General features: G+C 37.3%; 2 protein-coding genes across 2 annotated transcripts; one reads left to right on the top strand and one right to left on the bottom strand.

The window, feature by feature from the left end:
• Positions 1-3,010: 3,010 nt before the first annotated feature.
• mxtx1 (mix-type homeobox gene 1) lies at positions 3,011-5,439 on the bottom strand. The gene is made up of 3 exons (XM_029450184.1): positions 5,418-5,439; positions 4,560-4,744; positions 3,011-3,860 (listed from the first exon to the last, which is right to left on the bottom strand). Exons 1-3 carry the CDS (start codon positions 5,437-5,439, stop codon positions 3,129-3,131), a joined length of 939 nt encoding a protein of 312 aa, XP_029306044.1. The 3' UTR covers positions 3,011-3,128.
• A 4,355-nt stretch (positions 5,440-9,794) lies between these two features.
• tmem254 (transmembrane protein 254) lies at positions 9,795-14,654 on the top strand. The gene is made up of 4 exons (XM_029450023.1): positions 9,795-9,959; positions 12,481-12,584; positions 13,242-13,301; positions 13,822-14,654. The coding sequence occupies exons 1-4, from the start codon at positions 9,873-9,875 to the stop codon at positions 13,940-13,942; spliced, it is 372 nt and encodes a 123-aa protein (XP_029305883.1). The 5' UTR covers positions 9,795-9,872; the 3' UTR covers positions 13,943-14,654.
• The last annotated feature ends 362 nt before the right edge of the window (positions 14,655-15,016 follow it).

Here is a 15,016-nt window from a genome sequence, read left to right as displayed (position 1 = left end):
CACCTATTGTGTTATTTCTTAAGATGCAAAATGGTACTAGGATGCTAAATTCCCTTAATTAAAATGCCTTTCTGCTTCTCCATATTGTCTTACTTCACTGGCACCAAACTAACTTCCTGAGCAGAGTTTCACTCTCCCCGCCGAGCTCAGATTATGAAAACATAATGAATAATTATAGATTCTTATTTATTTTTAAAATACATTTAAAATAGTTTTTAAATTTGGCCAGCGAGCCCCACTTTTGGAGCCCTGCTTTAGAGCATTAACACATTGTATGGATGTAAGATAATGACCATAAAAGAGACATGTCAGCTGTTGGCAACTTTAGTCCAAGATTACTGATATCAGTGTTAGTCCTTAGAAATTCCAAATCAATCAAATACTTTGGTTTACTTCGCTGCACTATTGTTTACACCCAGCTGCATCTTGTGTATTGAGCAGCTCATGCTGGGCGAACACCTGCCTGACACACGTCATACGCTGGCAGTCTGCAACATTTCCTCCGCTGATCTATCTTTAGTAAGTACAGGAGGCTGAAGATCCACATTCCCTCCTGCGTCCCGGCCCTTTGTGTGTTTTTTCTTGGGACAGGAACTCACGGCAGACACAAACAAAAGGACAACACCCTTCCTCTCAGGTTGAGGATGAAGGCAGGAGGCCAAAACAGTATAAACAATACAAGCACGTTTCACTGTTGTGGGAAACACCGTCAAGCCTCAAGCCTAACATCCTGTGTACTGTCTTTTTCATTGCATGTTTGATAAAGAAACATGTTGTGGTTGTCATAGGTTAGGAAAACATAGGGCTGAGACGAGATTTATTTTATCTTGACAAAAAAAATGTTCAACCCACAGGCGATAATTATGATGAACAGTGAAAACCAGTTCAACAGATTATCCAATTGCTCCCATCAGTATACTTAGACATCTATACATGTACTGTAGCCTACATGCTGTACATTATGATCCAGTCAATTTATATCCATTCAATATGTATTTCTTGGCACTATTTGTAAGGTTTACAACTTACAGGAATAGACTTTTTATTTTATTCTCGTTGTTGTTCAGTGGTGCTTTTTATATATATTTATTGTGCATTTGTTGTCCTTGTTCTTAGTCAAATTCCTTGTATGTCTTACATGCCCATTGTGATTCTGATCTTGACCTCTCAATTTAATCCCCAGTAGCCTACCTGGTTGGGAACTGGCTGAGGTTCAGAAAGGGAAATTAAAAAGAGAGTTGACCTTTCCATAAGTTTAAGATTACTAAATAATGCTATTGAAATAAAACTATGTTAATGAAATAAAACAACAAATAGGCTAACATCATTAACACATTATAGCAAAAGCCCTGATGCTGGCAATATGTAGTAAAAGGTATCAAACAAGTCAAAGATGTGACTGAATACATCAATCAATAATACTGTTAATAATATTCAAAAAACAGTGTAAATAGAAATGTAGCCTAAAGCTTCACTTTAACCTCTTATCAGTTGGCAAAAATGTCTTCTTTTTTCAATTGATTAAACCCTAATTAACATGGTCATTTTATTTTCTAATATTTTTTTTTCCACACATTTATTTATCAAATAGGCTATATTCCTCACTATCCCCACAAGACATTATCATTTACTTCGTTACATTTCCAATTTTTAACAGTGGAGCAAATCAAGAGGTCTGTGTAGCTAACATTAGCCTAACTGAAAACAAAACACTGGTGGCTAAAACACGCTGAGCACAAACATTTTCAGCTAGCTAACTAGTTGAAGCTAACTTTTGTCATAAAGCTACTCAAGCTGGTGCACTAATGTTAATCTTAATATTAGACTACTCTAGTAGCATAACTACATAAACTCTTGTAACAGTAGCTAAATAATTTTAGCCGGCAAGCTAACGTGAACAGGGTCAGCTAGCTAATAGGCTACTTGGAAGTTCACAAACACCCTTCTTTTACATTCATCTTAAGAGTAGGGTAACCTTTTACTACATTTGGTCAAGGTAGGCTATAGGCTACATGTCAAATCTCATCAAAAGCTCAACAAAAGCTCAAAAATGATTTTGCTCTACAAAAATCCATTCAGATTCAGATTTAAATATGTAGCCTACTTAAAATGTTTCTGCTTATATGAAAAGAGATAAAAGTGATAACTTTTATGGCCATACCATGTGTTTCCCGTTATGCTGCAGGGGTCTTCAACATATTTCAGACCAAGGACCCCCAAACTGGTGTAGCGTGGTGCAGGGACCCCCAACTCTATATATTGTATAGAAGACGCTTAAAGAGGTCCGTGCGACGGGGGGGGGGGGGGGGGGGATGCGTGATGCAAATACATTTTTGTTCACCTCTCTCCTTTCCTCCGCTCTGTCCTGCTCTGTCCCGCCCTTCGCGAAACACAGCGGAGGAGGGAATGTGAATACGCAAAGCAAAAAAGAGCTTTTTTTTTGCTTTATCTACAAACAATCTTGCGACCCCCCTGCGGACCCCCTGTTGAAGACCTATGTGCTAGTGTATAACATGGTGTAACGTTCAATCCTGTCGAAATAGTAGAAAGAAAATCTTATTTTTAACTGACACAAATATTCTTTAATTTGGAACCAAATAATTCCCACAGAGGAGCTTTAGGTCTGAAATAAATCTGTCCTTCTTATCCTTCTCCCAACTCACAGGCACCATCTGCTGGTTGTGGAATATATGACCAACTTTCTCTTCCAGCTAAATAGCAAATGTTTCACATCTGGATACCAGAGGAATTCATGTCTTTCTTGACATTAACTGAACCAAACAGTATTGGTTGTAAACTACCCTAAAGCAAATTATAATATCATTATATATATTATAATTATTATAAAAAACTACCAAACAAAAAATAACAATTATATGGTTTATTACAACTAATTTATTATTATAAAAGTGCACAAAATCATAAATACAGGTAATAAATATAGGTGAATGAAGAAATACATTAATTGTAGTCAGCATGAGACACATATAAATTATTGAGGTGTTTGAAAATGTGTAACCCATTTCCAAAAGTTCTGGGTTTTTTACACATCACAGAAGCAATACACAAATTACTAGAATCAAAATAATACATGTTTCTAATTGTCCATTGTATCCTTATGACAGTCATTAGCAGAAATACATTTTATCCCCAGTAGCATGAATGTCCAGTCCCTCTGTTCCCATCCAGTGCTCTTCCAGCTCCCCCAGAATCTCCTGCAGGGTCAGCTCAGGCAGCGGGCCGTGCTGCTCGGACTGCCTGCAGCCTTCTGGAGCAACCCCGCTCCATGAATCCTCCAGCTGCGAGTACTGACTTTCCACTGGTGGACTGCTCTCCAGACCTGCATCCCAGTATCCAGAATCAGGGGTGTCCGGAGTTGAGGAGTGGGAGGTGGAGCAGGGCATATACCTCTGCTGCTCTGCTGATCCTGGATACACGAAGGCTGCCTGACTGGAGCCATAGTTTCTCATCTCCACGGGAGAGTGGCACCAATGAGGCGGGACACGGAAGGTTTGGCTGCCCGGTTTGGACCAGAAGCCCCTCAAGGGTGGGCTGGAGCTGCCTCCCAGCGCTCTACCCTGCTGGAGCCCATACATGGAGCCATAGTGCTCCTCAATGGTGGAGTAGGCTGGTGGATGTTGACCGTAGTAGCAGGCTTCATCCATCTCCTCCTTCACCTGGGTTGGGTAGGCAGGTGGAGGGCCCTGTGGTGGCCGATGCACAGAGCCACCCTGCGGGCCCCTGCTGGCTACAGCATGAAGTCGAGGCAGAGCATCATGGCCCGGGCTATCAGACTGCCACAGTGCTTTCTTGGCTCCTTTGCACTTCAGGGTGCGAGCTCTTCTGTTCTGAAACCACACCTGGACAGGAAAGAAAGCTTAGAATTAGATCAGTTCAGATAAACAGCACATTCTGTTCTGTTAATCATTTTTGGTATGCTGCACAGTCTATCTGTAAGCTCAAACAAGATCCTGATAAAAACAGCTTGTGTCATCTATAAAGATAAAGAAGTAAAGTGATAGAGCGATAACGGTATCTACAATTCTATGCAGGATGCATTTGAAAACAGAGCCTTTTTAGGATAAGACACCGCAGTTCAAGAGGCCTTACAACACATCTACATATACTGCAGGGTAGCTTCACCAAGGGATCAATAACGTTTTATCTTAATCTATAATAATACATGATACATTATTTGTTGATTATATTTTGTATTATTAATGTGAATCTAAATCTTCAAAGTAACTAAAGATGTCAAATAAATGTTAAAAAGTACAATACTTCACTTTGAATTGTAATAAATAGAAATAATCAAGCAAAGAACAGTACTTGACTAAATATAATGTACACCGCTGTGCCTAAATTGAAAAGCATGCATGAGTGCATTTAATCTTGGAACAACACCAGTTCCTAATTCCCCAAATAAAGATAATGCCTGTCATGAGCTAACGTTTCACTGACAATAAACAGCTCAGTTTAATTCATTCCATCATCATATGTATCCCCCAGATACAAGGATTGTAAGGCTGTGTGAAAGGGCAGCCTGGGCGACTGTGTACCTGGATGCGTGACTCTGGCAGGCCTGTGGTCTGGGATAGGCTCTCTCTGAGGCTGATGCCAGGGTACGGGTCGGTCTCGAAGGTGGCGCGCAGGAGCTCCACGTGTTCTTTGGAAAAGCTGGTTCTCTTCCTGCGACTTGCGCTGCGAGAGGAGCCGTCGCTGGAGGCCACTGGTCTGGCATCATCTGAGGCAAGAAAAGAGAGAGGATCTATGATAGTTGTTCTTTCTAAAGCTGTAAGTAGACATCACATATTCAATGCACAGGCACACAATGTTGAATATGAACAGTGATACGTATAATTAACTGCCTTGCATTTTCTTGTTGCATGGTTCTGGCGCTGTACTGTCAAAACAAATAGATACAGTAAAATGTTAGTTTTTGAACGAGCATAAAACAAGCATTGTGTTGTTTTACAGGCAATTTTCTGTCAGAATAAACAGCTCATTGTTTTTTTCTACACTGATGCCGTATTCTACCTCACACAAAATCATTTCTGTATTTCTACTGCCACTGTGGTTTTTCCTGATGGTTGTACTAAACCTGGTTATAAGATTAGCCAAGACTTGAAGAAGTTATTTAAGCGCCTGTAGGTAGAAGGTTGGTGAGTTACGTCATGCAATAAGTGTTTGCGCAATAATAATAAAACATCTGAATTGAATTGAATTGCCTGACACTACCTGTCTGAGTCATCCTGCTGCAGTAAGAACTCATTCACCTGGCTCTGCTAACAATTTCATCCAGCGCTAGATCATACAAACAGACATGTCTGCACATTATGAATAAATGAAGCACTACACAAAGATTGATGTTGATGCTCTCATCAAGCAAACTTTCTCGATCACAAAGAGGTTCTTACCATTGCTGGAGTCCTTCCACATAGTTGCAGCTAAATTAATGAAGCTCTGGAAACTAATGGATTTGTAATGGACTCCTGATCTGACAGAGTTCAGTTCGACTGTGTGTTCCTTCACTGAGTCTGTGACTGTGTTTTATGCTTGTGTCAGGGTACCTTTTATATTGACCTGAGACCCCAGAAGGCCATGTTAGAGCCAGGAGAGTGTCGGGGTGGGGTGTTGTTTTACTTTGAGGACCCCCCACCCCCATTATCACCTCACCCCTATCAGAGCAAAGGCAAGGTCAAAGGCAAATATGACAGAATGATCCTGGGAGAGACAAAAGAAAAGTCTTTGTGATTGTTAGCCTCATCGATACCACTTAACTACAAGACGACATACATGTGATTGTTTATGTTTTCTGTGCAGCTGAATATCTGACATATTAAACAACCACGTAGGCAGAAATATTAATTAAAATAATAAAGTGTGCCTGTGGAATATAGCGTGAAAGAACCAAAATTAGCATGTCTCCCCCTGGAGAAAAAGATTTGGCCATAAAAGCCCACACTTCTAACGCCATTATTTCCATCATATACACTGATCTTAATTATTGTATATTTTAATGAGTTGTGTTCAACCAATTGTAAACATGAAGTAGATTATTGTAAAGGAGAAATAAGCTTCTTGTCCGTTTTAGCTCCACATAGTCTGTAAATAGCAATTAATATTTAAATGACTGACTAATCAGAAATCAGAACTTTTGAAATTAAGACTCATTAGAACTTATTTATTATTTATTCATAGACACCTTCACTGAGGATGCCGCCTGTTTGTACGATTAATGCCATTCTTAATGTCTTTTGTCATCAATTATTTTGTTAACATTTGTAAAACACTGAAGACGTCTCTCTCCTCATACATTTTTTTTTATGATTATGCAGGGTGTGCCAGCTGGTGAATTAAATGGACCAGGCACTGCACGACTAATATCAAATACAAACAAAGCCCAAAGCCCCAAAGACAGAAATTATTTTTATATTTCATGATTTGTCTTTTTATGCTACTATTTTAAAGATGGCATAAAGACAATTCAAATGTTTGTTGGGGTTTTGTGTATGTTGAAAAGTGATATATATTACTATAATGCATATAAATCTAGATTTTTTTGCAAGTATTTTTTAATGGCACAGATTAAGCACAAATGTAATAACTTAAAATTAATAATTTAGGATAATAACCATATATTTCAAAAATATTCAAGGCTGCCTTTTAACTCATGTGATTATTGTTAAGCACAAACATTGGCAGCTTAGCAAACTGTTGAACTATGATCAACTAACAATAGACTTCGATAAATATTTAACTCACAGGCCATAACGAAATACAAAACAGCCTTTTGAGCTGAAGCCTATCAGCAGCTCCTGTTTTCTTTTCACATGCTGAGCAGTTCGCTGCTATCACAAGAGAGGAAAACAAAGGTGGGTAATTATTCTGTGATGAATTGGACAGTTAGACAGCAGCCTCAGTGCACTGAAGAGGATTATCAACGTGAGCCTGTCAAACACTTTAACATGTCCAGGCCTTGACTGAGCTGTATGCAGATTCTGTGACCTTTAACCTCACTGTGTCAACTCTGCACTCTGACATGCTGCTGGAAAACAATGCGATAACTTTGATGAAATATAATGTTTTTATGTTTCTTTTCACGATTTATTTTTCCATGACAAAGGCAAAAATACAATAAATGTAAAGAAAACCAGAATGTGGCCCCTTTCCCGACCTCTGGCTCCAAAACTTAAAAAAGTAAAAAATGTTAACAGATAAACAACACATGGAGAAAAGTTTTAGCTAAATAATTAAAAATAAACATATATATATATTTATATGCTGTATATATATATATATATATATATATATATATATAAAATAGTAAATAATGGGAAAATAGTTCAATTAATATCGAGCAAAGTGTTGCAAAAGCATTCATATATAATAAGCAGCAAATACGATGGGATGAAAAAATAAACAATATAAAGATGTGGAGGTAAAGACAGACAAAAGACATAAAGAAAATCACCATAAGGTTGAAATATCAAGATTTACACTCATGTCCCTTCCTATACATATTTACTTATAGTCTCGAGCTTTGGCCTCTTTCCTCTTAGTTGCATCTCATGATTTCTGAGCTGCTGCATCTCAAACACAGTGAAAATGTAAATGCTAACAAACTGAATCTAAAGTCAAATAGTACAAAAGGGCAAAGTGCGTAAATAGATTTACAGTATTTGTAGGTATATTAGAAAACAATGCAGCTTGAAGTCTACCAGAGTTATCTAACGCAAAGAAACAAGCTAAGACTCTTTTCATCTTTATCTGGACAACTTGCAGAATCAGTGTCTCCATGTGTGGAGACGGCTCCTGAAAGTCCCGCCAACTCTCTCTCTGAACTTTATCCAAATCCTATCAGACCTCATACACAACAAATGTGGAAGCTGCCAAACTCCCTAATTAGAAATAATGATTGAAATTAATTCTGGATATTGAAAAAATGTACCCTATATTTCCAGTGTTGGGGAGTAACTAGTTACATGAAACAATGCTACATCATTAACTTATTCAGTATATAATATATATAATATATATATATAATATAATAGTAATCAATACAGTTAATGAGAAAAAAGGGTTTTCAAAAAGCTAATATGTAGATTATAAAATTAATTCTGTTGCTCTGTTCTAATCTTTAAGATTATATTGAGGAACTTTTAATACAAGTTTGACAGTAATCAGTTTTGTGAGGTTTGCCTGGTTTAATTTTATGATATTAGGACTTTTCAGCTGTATTGCTTTATTGTTAGTAAAGTAATGAAGAAGTAGTAAGTTGCATTTGTTGAAGTAATTAAGATAGTTACATTACTTATTACATTTTTAACATCTGTAACCTTTTACATTTCAATAGTAACACTATGTATTTTCACTATCTAAAATTTGGCTGATAAATAAATAAAATGGGAAAGAGTCTTATCAATAAACCATTCCAGCAGATAAAATACTTGCCATACTCAAGTTTACATACAATGATCGAATGATTAAAGATAACTAAGCTCTGGTTCAGCATGTAGGCTATTCAGCTATTGCAAAAGCACCATAAAGAGCTTTGTTTTGATAAGAGATCTGCATATTTGAAAAAGTAAAAAGTCACCTGATCAGCTTATCTCTTCATGTAAATTGCAAAGCACAATCCTCCAAACAGGAACACAGCCATGGTGCAGCTGTGAATCCACACACAAAACATCTTATACAGTTTGGAAGAAGTCCTGTGGTTAAGTTGCACTTTTTCATATTGGGGAGGAAGTTGGTCATGCATTTAAAATACAAACGTTAAATAGTGATAGTAATTTGTTACTTATGGTTGGTAGTTGTGGAAAACATGTAGGGTTACAAGTTGAGAAGAAGGTATGTCCTTTATAAACACATTTTATTAAACCTGTCATGTCTTCATGCATGACATTTAGTGATTTTAATAATGGTTTATAATAGATGGATTCTGTGTGGCAAGAGACATGATTATGACACGAGTATTATAATATAAATGTGTACTTAATATACATTGTGTATATTTTTTAAATAAAATAAAATCTGTTTTATCTGGCTTTTATTTTGGAGTTGTGTTACAGTCTTACTTTTTATCTTTAATCATTGTTTTTTTTATATTATTTTTATCCCTGGTGTTTATTATATTTCATTTTATTCTATCTATTTATTGATAGATTTTTAACATTTTATTGTTGTAATGTTTTGTCTTGCAAATTGCATGTAGTATGGAAAAGTACATTTGTTGTTTAACCTATTATCTGCATAAAGAGTACTATGAGGACTAGCAGATAGTGTTTACATTATAGTTATTAGAAATATTATATTATTATACTGTACTTATTATTAGTTTATCATGTAATTATATCTGTAGTAGCCTGCATTGTATAGTATACATACAAAGAATTACACAAATGTTCACTGAAATTACTTTTATTAAACTGAAACTTCTATTTATATTAAAAAATACACAATATTTTCTGGTAACTGAACCTATTAGAATACTCTACCTGAAATCTGATCCACCACAGTATTTCTAATTCTCTTAATATTTTAACATCTCTTTTAAACCTGTATTTTTCATCTTTTCCACTTCTCGTCTCAAAAGGACCCTTGTACAAACACAGATAGACCTACGCGACAAATAAAAGACCTACACAAAAGGAGGCAATGAAATGGTGTTATTAATCTGCAAACTGTTAAATGTTGTTATACGTTTTAATTTTATGGTGAGAATTAAAGGGTGATTTATTGTATATGTTCACATGCATGAAAATGAAAAGTCCTCCCACCCTGCCTGCCTCCCGTCACTTCTCTTCTCACCACCGCTGTTACTACACGGGCGTATTTGACAGCGGAACCAACGCAGAACAGCAGCAGCTATGGCTAAAAGTGATGGATGCGATTACTTTAAAAGAACCAGCCTGTTTTGGCTTATTTCCGTGACACTCGGGATGGGATATTTTACTGTAAGTTCATTATGCTATCAGCTATAATAGAAGTAAAATAGAATAAAAACAAGTGTTTCACATAATGTCTCGCTGCACAAAATGCCACCGTGTTGTGTTGCAAGAAGTGTCCTCCGGGTCGTATATTGTTCTCAAAATCAAAAATGCTATTTTCATGCTGTTGTTTGATATTATTTGTAGTTACGTATTACTGTAAAACTTGATATTTTGTTACAATATGTTGTTATGTTGGCAAAGTAGCCTTTACAGTTATTTCCAAGTCACTGTTCAGGATCCTTCAGTCCTCAGTAAGAGCAAAACTAACTTGTGTCCCAAGTCCATTGAGCAAGTTAGCTGTCGACTTTAACCGTTAACTCCAGCGAATATTTGTCCTCTAAGAGCAAACAGTAGCGTGCCAAACTCCATTCAAAATGCGATTACGTTAGTTTATTGATCGTGTATTCTCTGGTAAATGCTCACATCGACGGTAGTCAATAGATATTGGGGTTTTGTTGTAGCTAATGTCGTAATCATTGGTCAAAAAATGATATGCTGAATCAACACATGGAGATTTGTTTTAGTATCAAACAAACGGGTAACATGCATCAACATGTAACCTTTTAAATTCAATTTAGTGCAAATCGCCATGTCGAACGTATCACAAGCAGGTTCATACATTTACCAATCTACCACCACCTGCCACGTACACAGGAATGTAGACAGGGACCCCAAGTCAACATGGTGGTTCTGCCTTTTTAGGTGTGTGTCTGATATCCAAATTATTAATCAATTGCAGCCTCTGGGCAGAGGGGCCCTACCAACAATATCCCTTTGTGTTTGTCCATGCTGCAGTTATAGTCCATAGGACAAATACCTGACATGTCACAGGTGCACATAAGAGGACAATAGCAGAATGGTACAATGCTGCATTCTTGTGAGGGCTATAGATGTGTATTTTGGCAAAAAAATAAAGCTGGTAAGTGGCTTGGAAATTCATGCATGTCATATCACACTTGGTAGGTTAGATACACATAATAAATGAATGTGATCGGACAAAATGCAAAACTTACAAGGTAGATTAATATTTAATTGTATTATGTAGTTATTTTTGACTTACTTACTTCATTATACTATAAAAAAAAACTTGTTTCAGAGTGACTGCTTTTGAATTGAATAATTGATCAAAACTGTTAGCATAAAATGTGACAGTTTGTCACATTTGATTGATCCCTAACCCCTGTTCAAGATGTCATTTCTATATGTAGAAATGTTATCAGGTGAAATGTTTGTAAGCAGATTTCCATCTGTGGTAGCGCCTTGAGATTGCTTTTAGCTTGGAAAGGCGCAAATACAAATAAAATGTATTATTATTATTATTATTATTATTATTATTATTATTGTTGTTGTGGTGGAGAAAAATGGATTCTGACGGATGCTTCACATGATAAAACTGGAATACCAAACCACGTGGTGCAGAACTGTGTCAAATTACATTTCAGTGGCGTATCTCTCAACAAGGCTACACTTTGTGGTACATGCAGTCATGATCCAAACCGCTGCTAAGAGCCAATAGTGCTGTTCCACATATAACGGGAAACATGATATGATACAGATCATAATTGTCAGTGTGCATCTGAAACAGCCTGAGACACTGCCTCAGAGCAGACAGATACAAGTTAACCAGCCTGGACATTCCAGCAAATGGACCAGAACATCGGGGAACACAGTCAGCTTTCAATGGAGCAACCACTCATGCAGTCCTGTGATTTAAATGTGATACGTAATGTGTTTTTTAAGCTAAAGAAGTTATGAAAATAATATTAATGGGCCATTTTGGTCAAATGTAACTGGGTTAGGGTAACTCTAAATGTAGTGTAACTTGCGTCACAAACATACATATGCAAATTCCAACAGACATAACACATATACTGTACATACATGTCAAGTACTATATGTAATTGAAATACAACAACCAAACACTTCAAATCCACCTTTTTTGGATTATGGAATATATAAACGTTGCCAAGCAACACAGCTGTGTTCAGTAATGTATTTTGATCATCTTGAAAACCCTAAATAATATTGAGAGGAGATGAAGTAAAGCGATCGCTTGTTCAGAGCACCAATCTGCCGCATGCTGCCAAAAGGATGCAACAACTGGACAATACAAAAATAAAAAATAAATTCACTAGAGATATTATCCTCAGTTATCTGTAATCTTTTTGGCATCTTTCTTGTGGGTAATATCTTATAGAACATGTGTAACTGGAAAGCCCATAAATAACTACATGAGCAGTAAATAAACATAAAACATTTGAACCAAGGAAGAGGAGTATCAATCACATTTTTCCAATTTGTTTGAAAAGGACTTATATGTATCGGAGTTAATTTTACAATTCGCCAACCATTTATCATTTCTTATGCAACGGCGTCAAACACCTGAATTACCACTATGCTTTGAAAAGCATAGAAGCTAAATCATTTACAGCTTGTAATAATAGTTTATGGGTTAATGTTGAACTCCTGCGTCTGTGTTTTGCAGTGCATCGTGTTTGTGCCAGAAAAAATCCCATTTAAGCACCTTGGTCCATTTGGCAGCTTCTGCAGATATCTCGTGGATAACTATGCTGGCATTATGTACAAAGGGTAAGTGAAAAGTTGTTAACACTGTCTCCTGTTAGTATTAGAGTTATTCTTGTTGATTACTTCCTTAGAGTGAGTAGGTTTACTGTTCCTACAGCTTTAACGTTTCTCACATTCTCCAATAAAAGTGTTGAGATTTTGTCTAATTAGAATTAAAGGCAATCACCAGATTTCCAGCAGATCTTTGTCAAAGACAATCAGACGATGTGCAAAGTGCCCTCAAGGCTGAACTACACCGTTTAATCAACTCCTTAATGTTTTCCCCCCATTTACAGATCGTTGCAGCCACTTCCACTGGGAGAGCGCTCTGCTAATTTGTCGTTTAGGTCACATGACTGCTGTGGCCCCAGCAGAGTATTAAGACAGCAATCAAAAGATAATGTTTTGTTGTTGTTTGAGTCATGTGACATACAAGTCAGCCATCAAGCCTGAGTGTATCATTCACATTTGTGAAGTGGGTAATCTGTTTTTAGGTTGTCATGTGAGTCCTTGTGTTCATTCAGCACTCAGTGATGAAGGAGCAGCTGGGTGTTCCTCAAGCTAAACAACGGACAAACAAAACACCATGTGCAGTTTCAACATGTTCTCAGACCGCACGACTGCAGTGAAGCATGTAATTATATGTATTATGTTATGTGTAACACACCTCTTTCTGATCAGGTGGTGGGCTGCCTGGGCTGTCCATGTTTATGAGGCCTATGTTGCGTTGAAGAAGTGCAGGTAAGAGTGACAAGAACCTGATTTGTCCACTAGGTGGTGATGTAATCACATTATTCACAAACGTTCCCTTTACTGATATTATGAAATTGTGGCTTTCATAGAAGAGCCTCACAGCTCATCTCAAACACTCTTGCATTTTTTTACTTCATACTTCAACTCTTGTCATCGGGGACATTATTAATAAGCTATTCTCAAATTGCATTTGTCCAATTTTGATCTTGTATTTTCATCACATGGAGAGCACAAATAAACCAAAACTCACCAGCCGTCTTTGGAAGCCCTCGTTTCTTCTCTCTTATGAATATTTCTGCCAATAAATCTCCCTAAATCCTACACACTGATCCTTTAAGTATTAATACTTCTTCACTCATCACTTATTGACAACATTTTTAGTAGGAATTGAGGTTTCAAGGTTTTAGTGGCAAATGATACCACATGAAGGGGCATGGGGATGAGCACCAGGGTTAGAATGTGGACACAATGAAACGAGCTTCAGTGTTTCTTCTCTGTGCCCCTGCAGTGAGAAAGGCATCACCAACACGGTCACTCGCTGCCAGTGGTTTGTTCAGACCTTCCTGTTTGGCTTCGCCTCCCTCGGCCTGCTCATCAAGTACGAGCCCGAGCGTCCCAAACAGCACTAACTCCGGCAGGAGGAAGCCCACAGAACAACACGGCATAAGCTGAATCCAGAAAATCAATCTTTTCCTTTGTGCCTCTTCTTCTTCCACTGTTTATCTCTTTGATGTGAAATTCTGCTGAGAGGCAAGTGGAGGAAGACACATGAGCCTTTTCTATCTCTTTTAACTTGAAAGTAGTGAAGTGAAGACATAACTTTGATAGAGACACTACAATGTTCCTACTTAATGCATACTTCCTGTGTTCCTGTGATGGACACACATCTCCATTTCATTCCATAGATTTTCTATTAATAAACCAGAGAAGTTTCTATTAATAATAATAATAATAATAATAATAATAATAATAATAATAATAATATTAACAGATTATTTCAGCCTCAGAGTTCTCTTGATGAATCTGCTCTGGGCTGAGTATTTTAGTACAATACAAGGGGAGTCTTTTATGAAATGATTCAGTGCTCTCATGATGTTTACGTTGAGCCTGGGTGATGGCAGTTGGAATATTTTCTCAGCTGCTGTAATGAAGATAGAACTGCAGATGGTACGCTGCCATCAGCCTCAGAAGTTCTCCAGGGTAAAAATAAAGAGAGCTGTTGTATGCATTTTATATTGACATTTGCCTTTAATTGAAGTGCTTTGAGTTCAACTTTTTAAACGACTGACTGGAAGACCTTAATGTTAACATTGCACAATAAAGAGTGACTTACAAACTGCATGAAATGTGTTCTGCTGCATTCTTCCCCCTCTTGAAATGCTTTAAGTGCTCGGACTTCTTATATTTAATTTTACTGAAGAATTCACTCAATACAAGTTATAACAAAAGAGTCTACAGCCTGGCCAGCAGCTCAGTGAAGCTGTAGTGGCACAGCAGGGTGCGATGTTCCCCATCTCTATATCAGGAAACCATAAACACACAACGTGTTATTTTCTGCCACTAGGGGTCTCTTAATCAAAACAATGGTGGCATCAGTGAAGTGGCGTGGGATCAGTGGAGTTGTCTTCACCAACATTGCCGTCTTTGCAGTCAGCTTCTCCTGGTGAGGATTTCTTCAATGTTCAGGAGGTTTTTACCAGGAG

This window comes from Cottoperca gobio, chromosome 15 (genome assembly GCF_900634415.1).
Source record: "Cottoperca gobio chromosome 15, fCotGob3.1, whole genome shotgun sequence".
Classification (NCBI taxonomy): Eukaryota; Metazoa; Chordata; class Actinopteri; order Perciformes; family Bovichtidae; genus Cottoperca; species Cottoperca gobio.
Note: the sequence above shows the minus strand (reverse complement) of the source record. Positions and strands in the feature narration are given on the sequence as shown.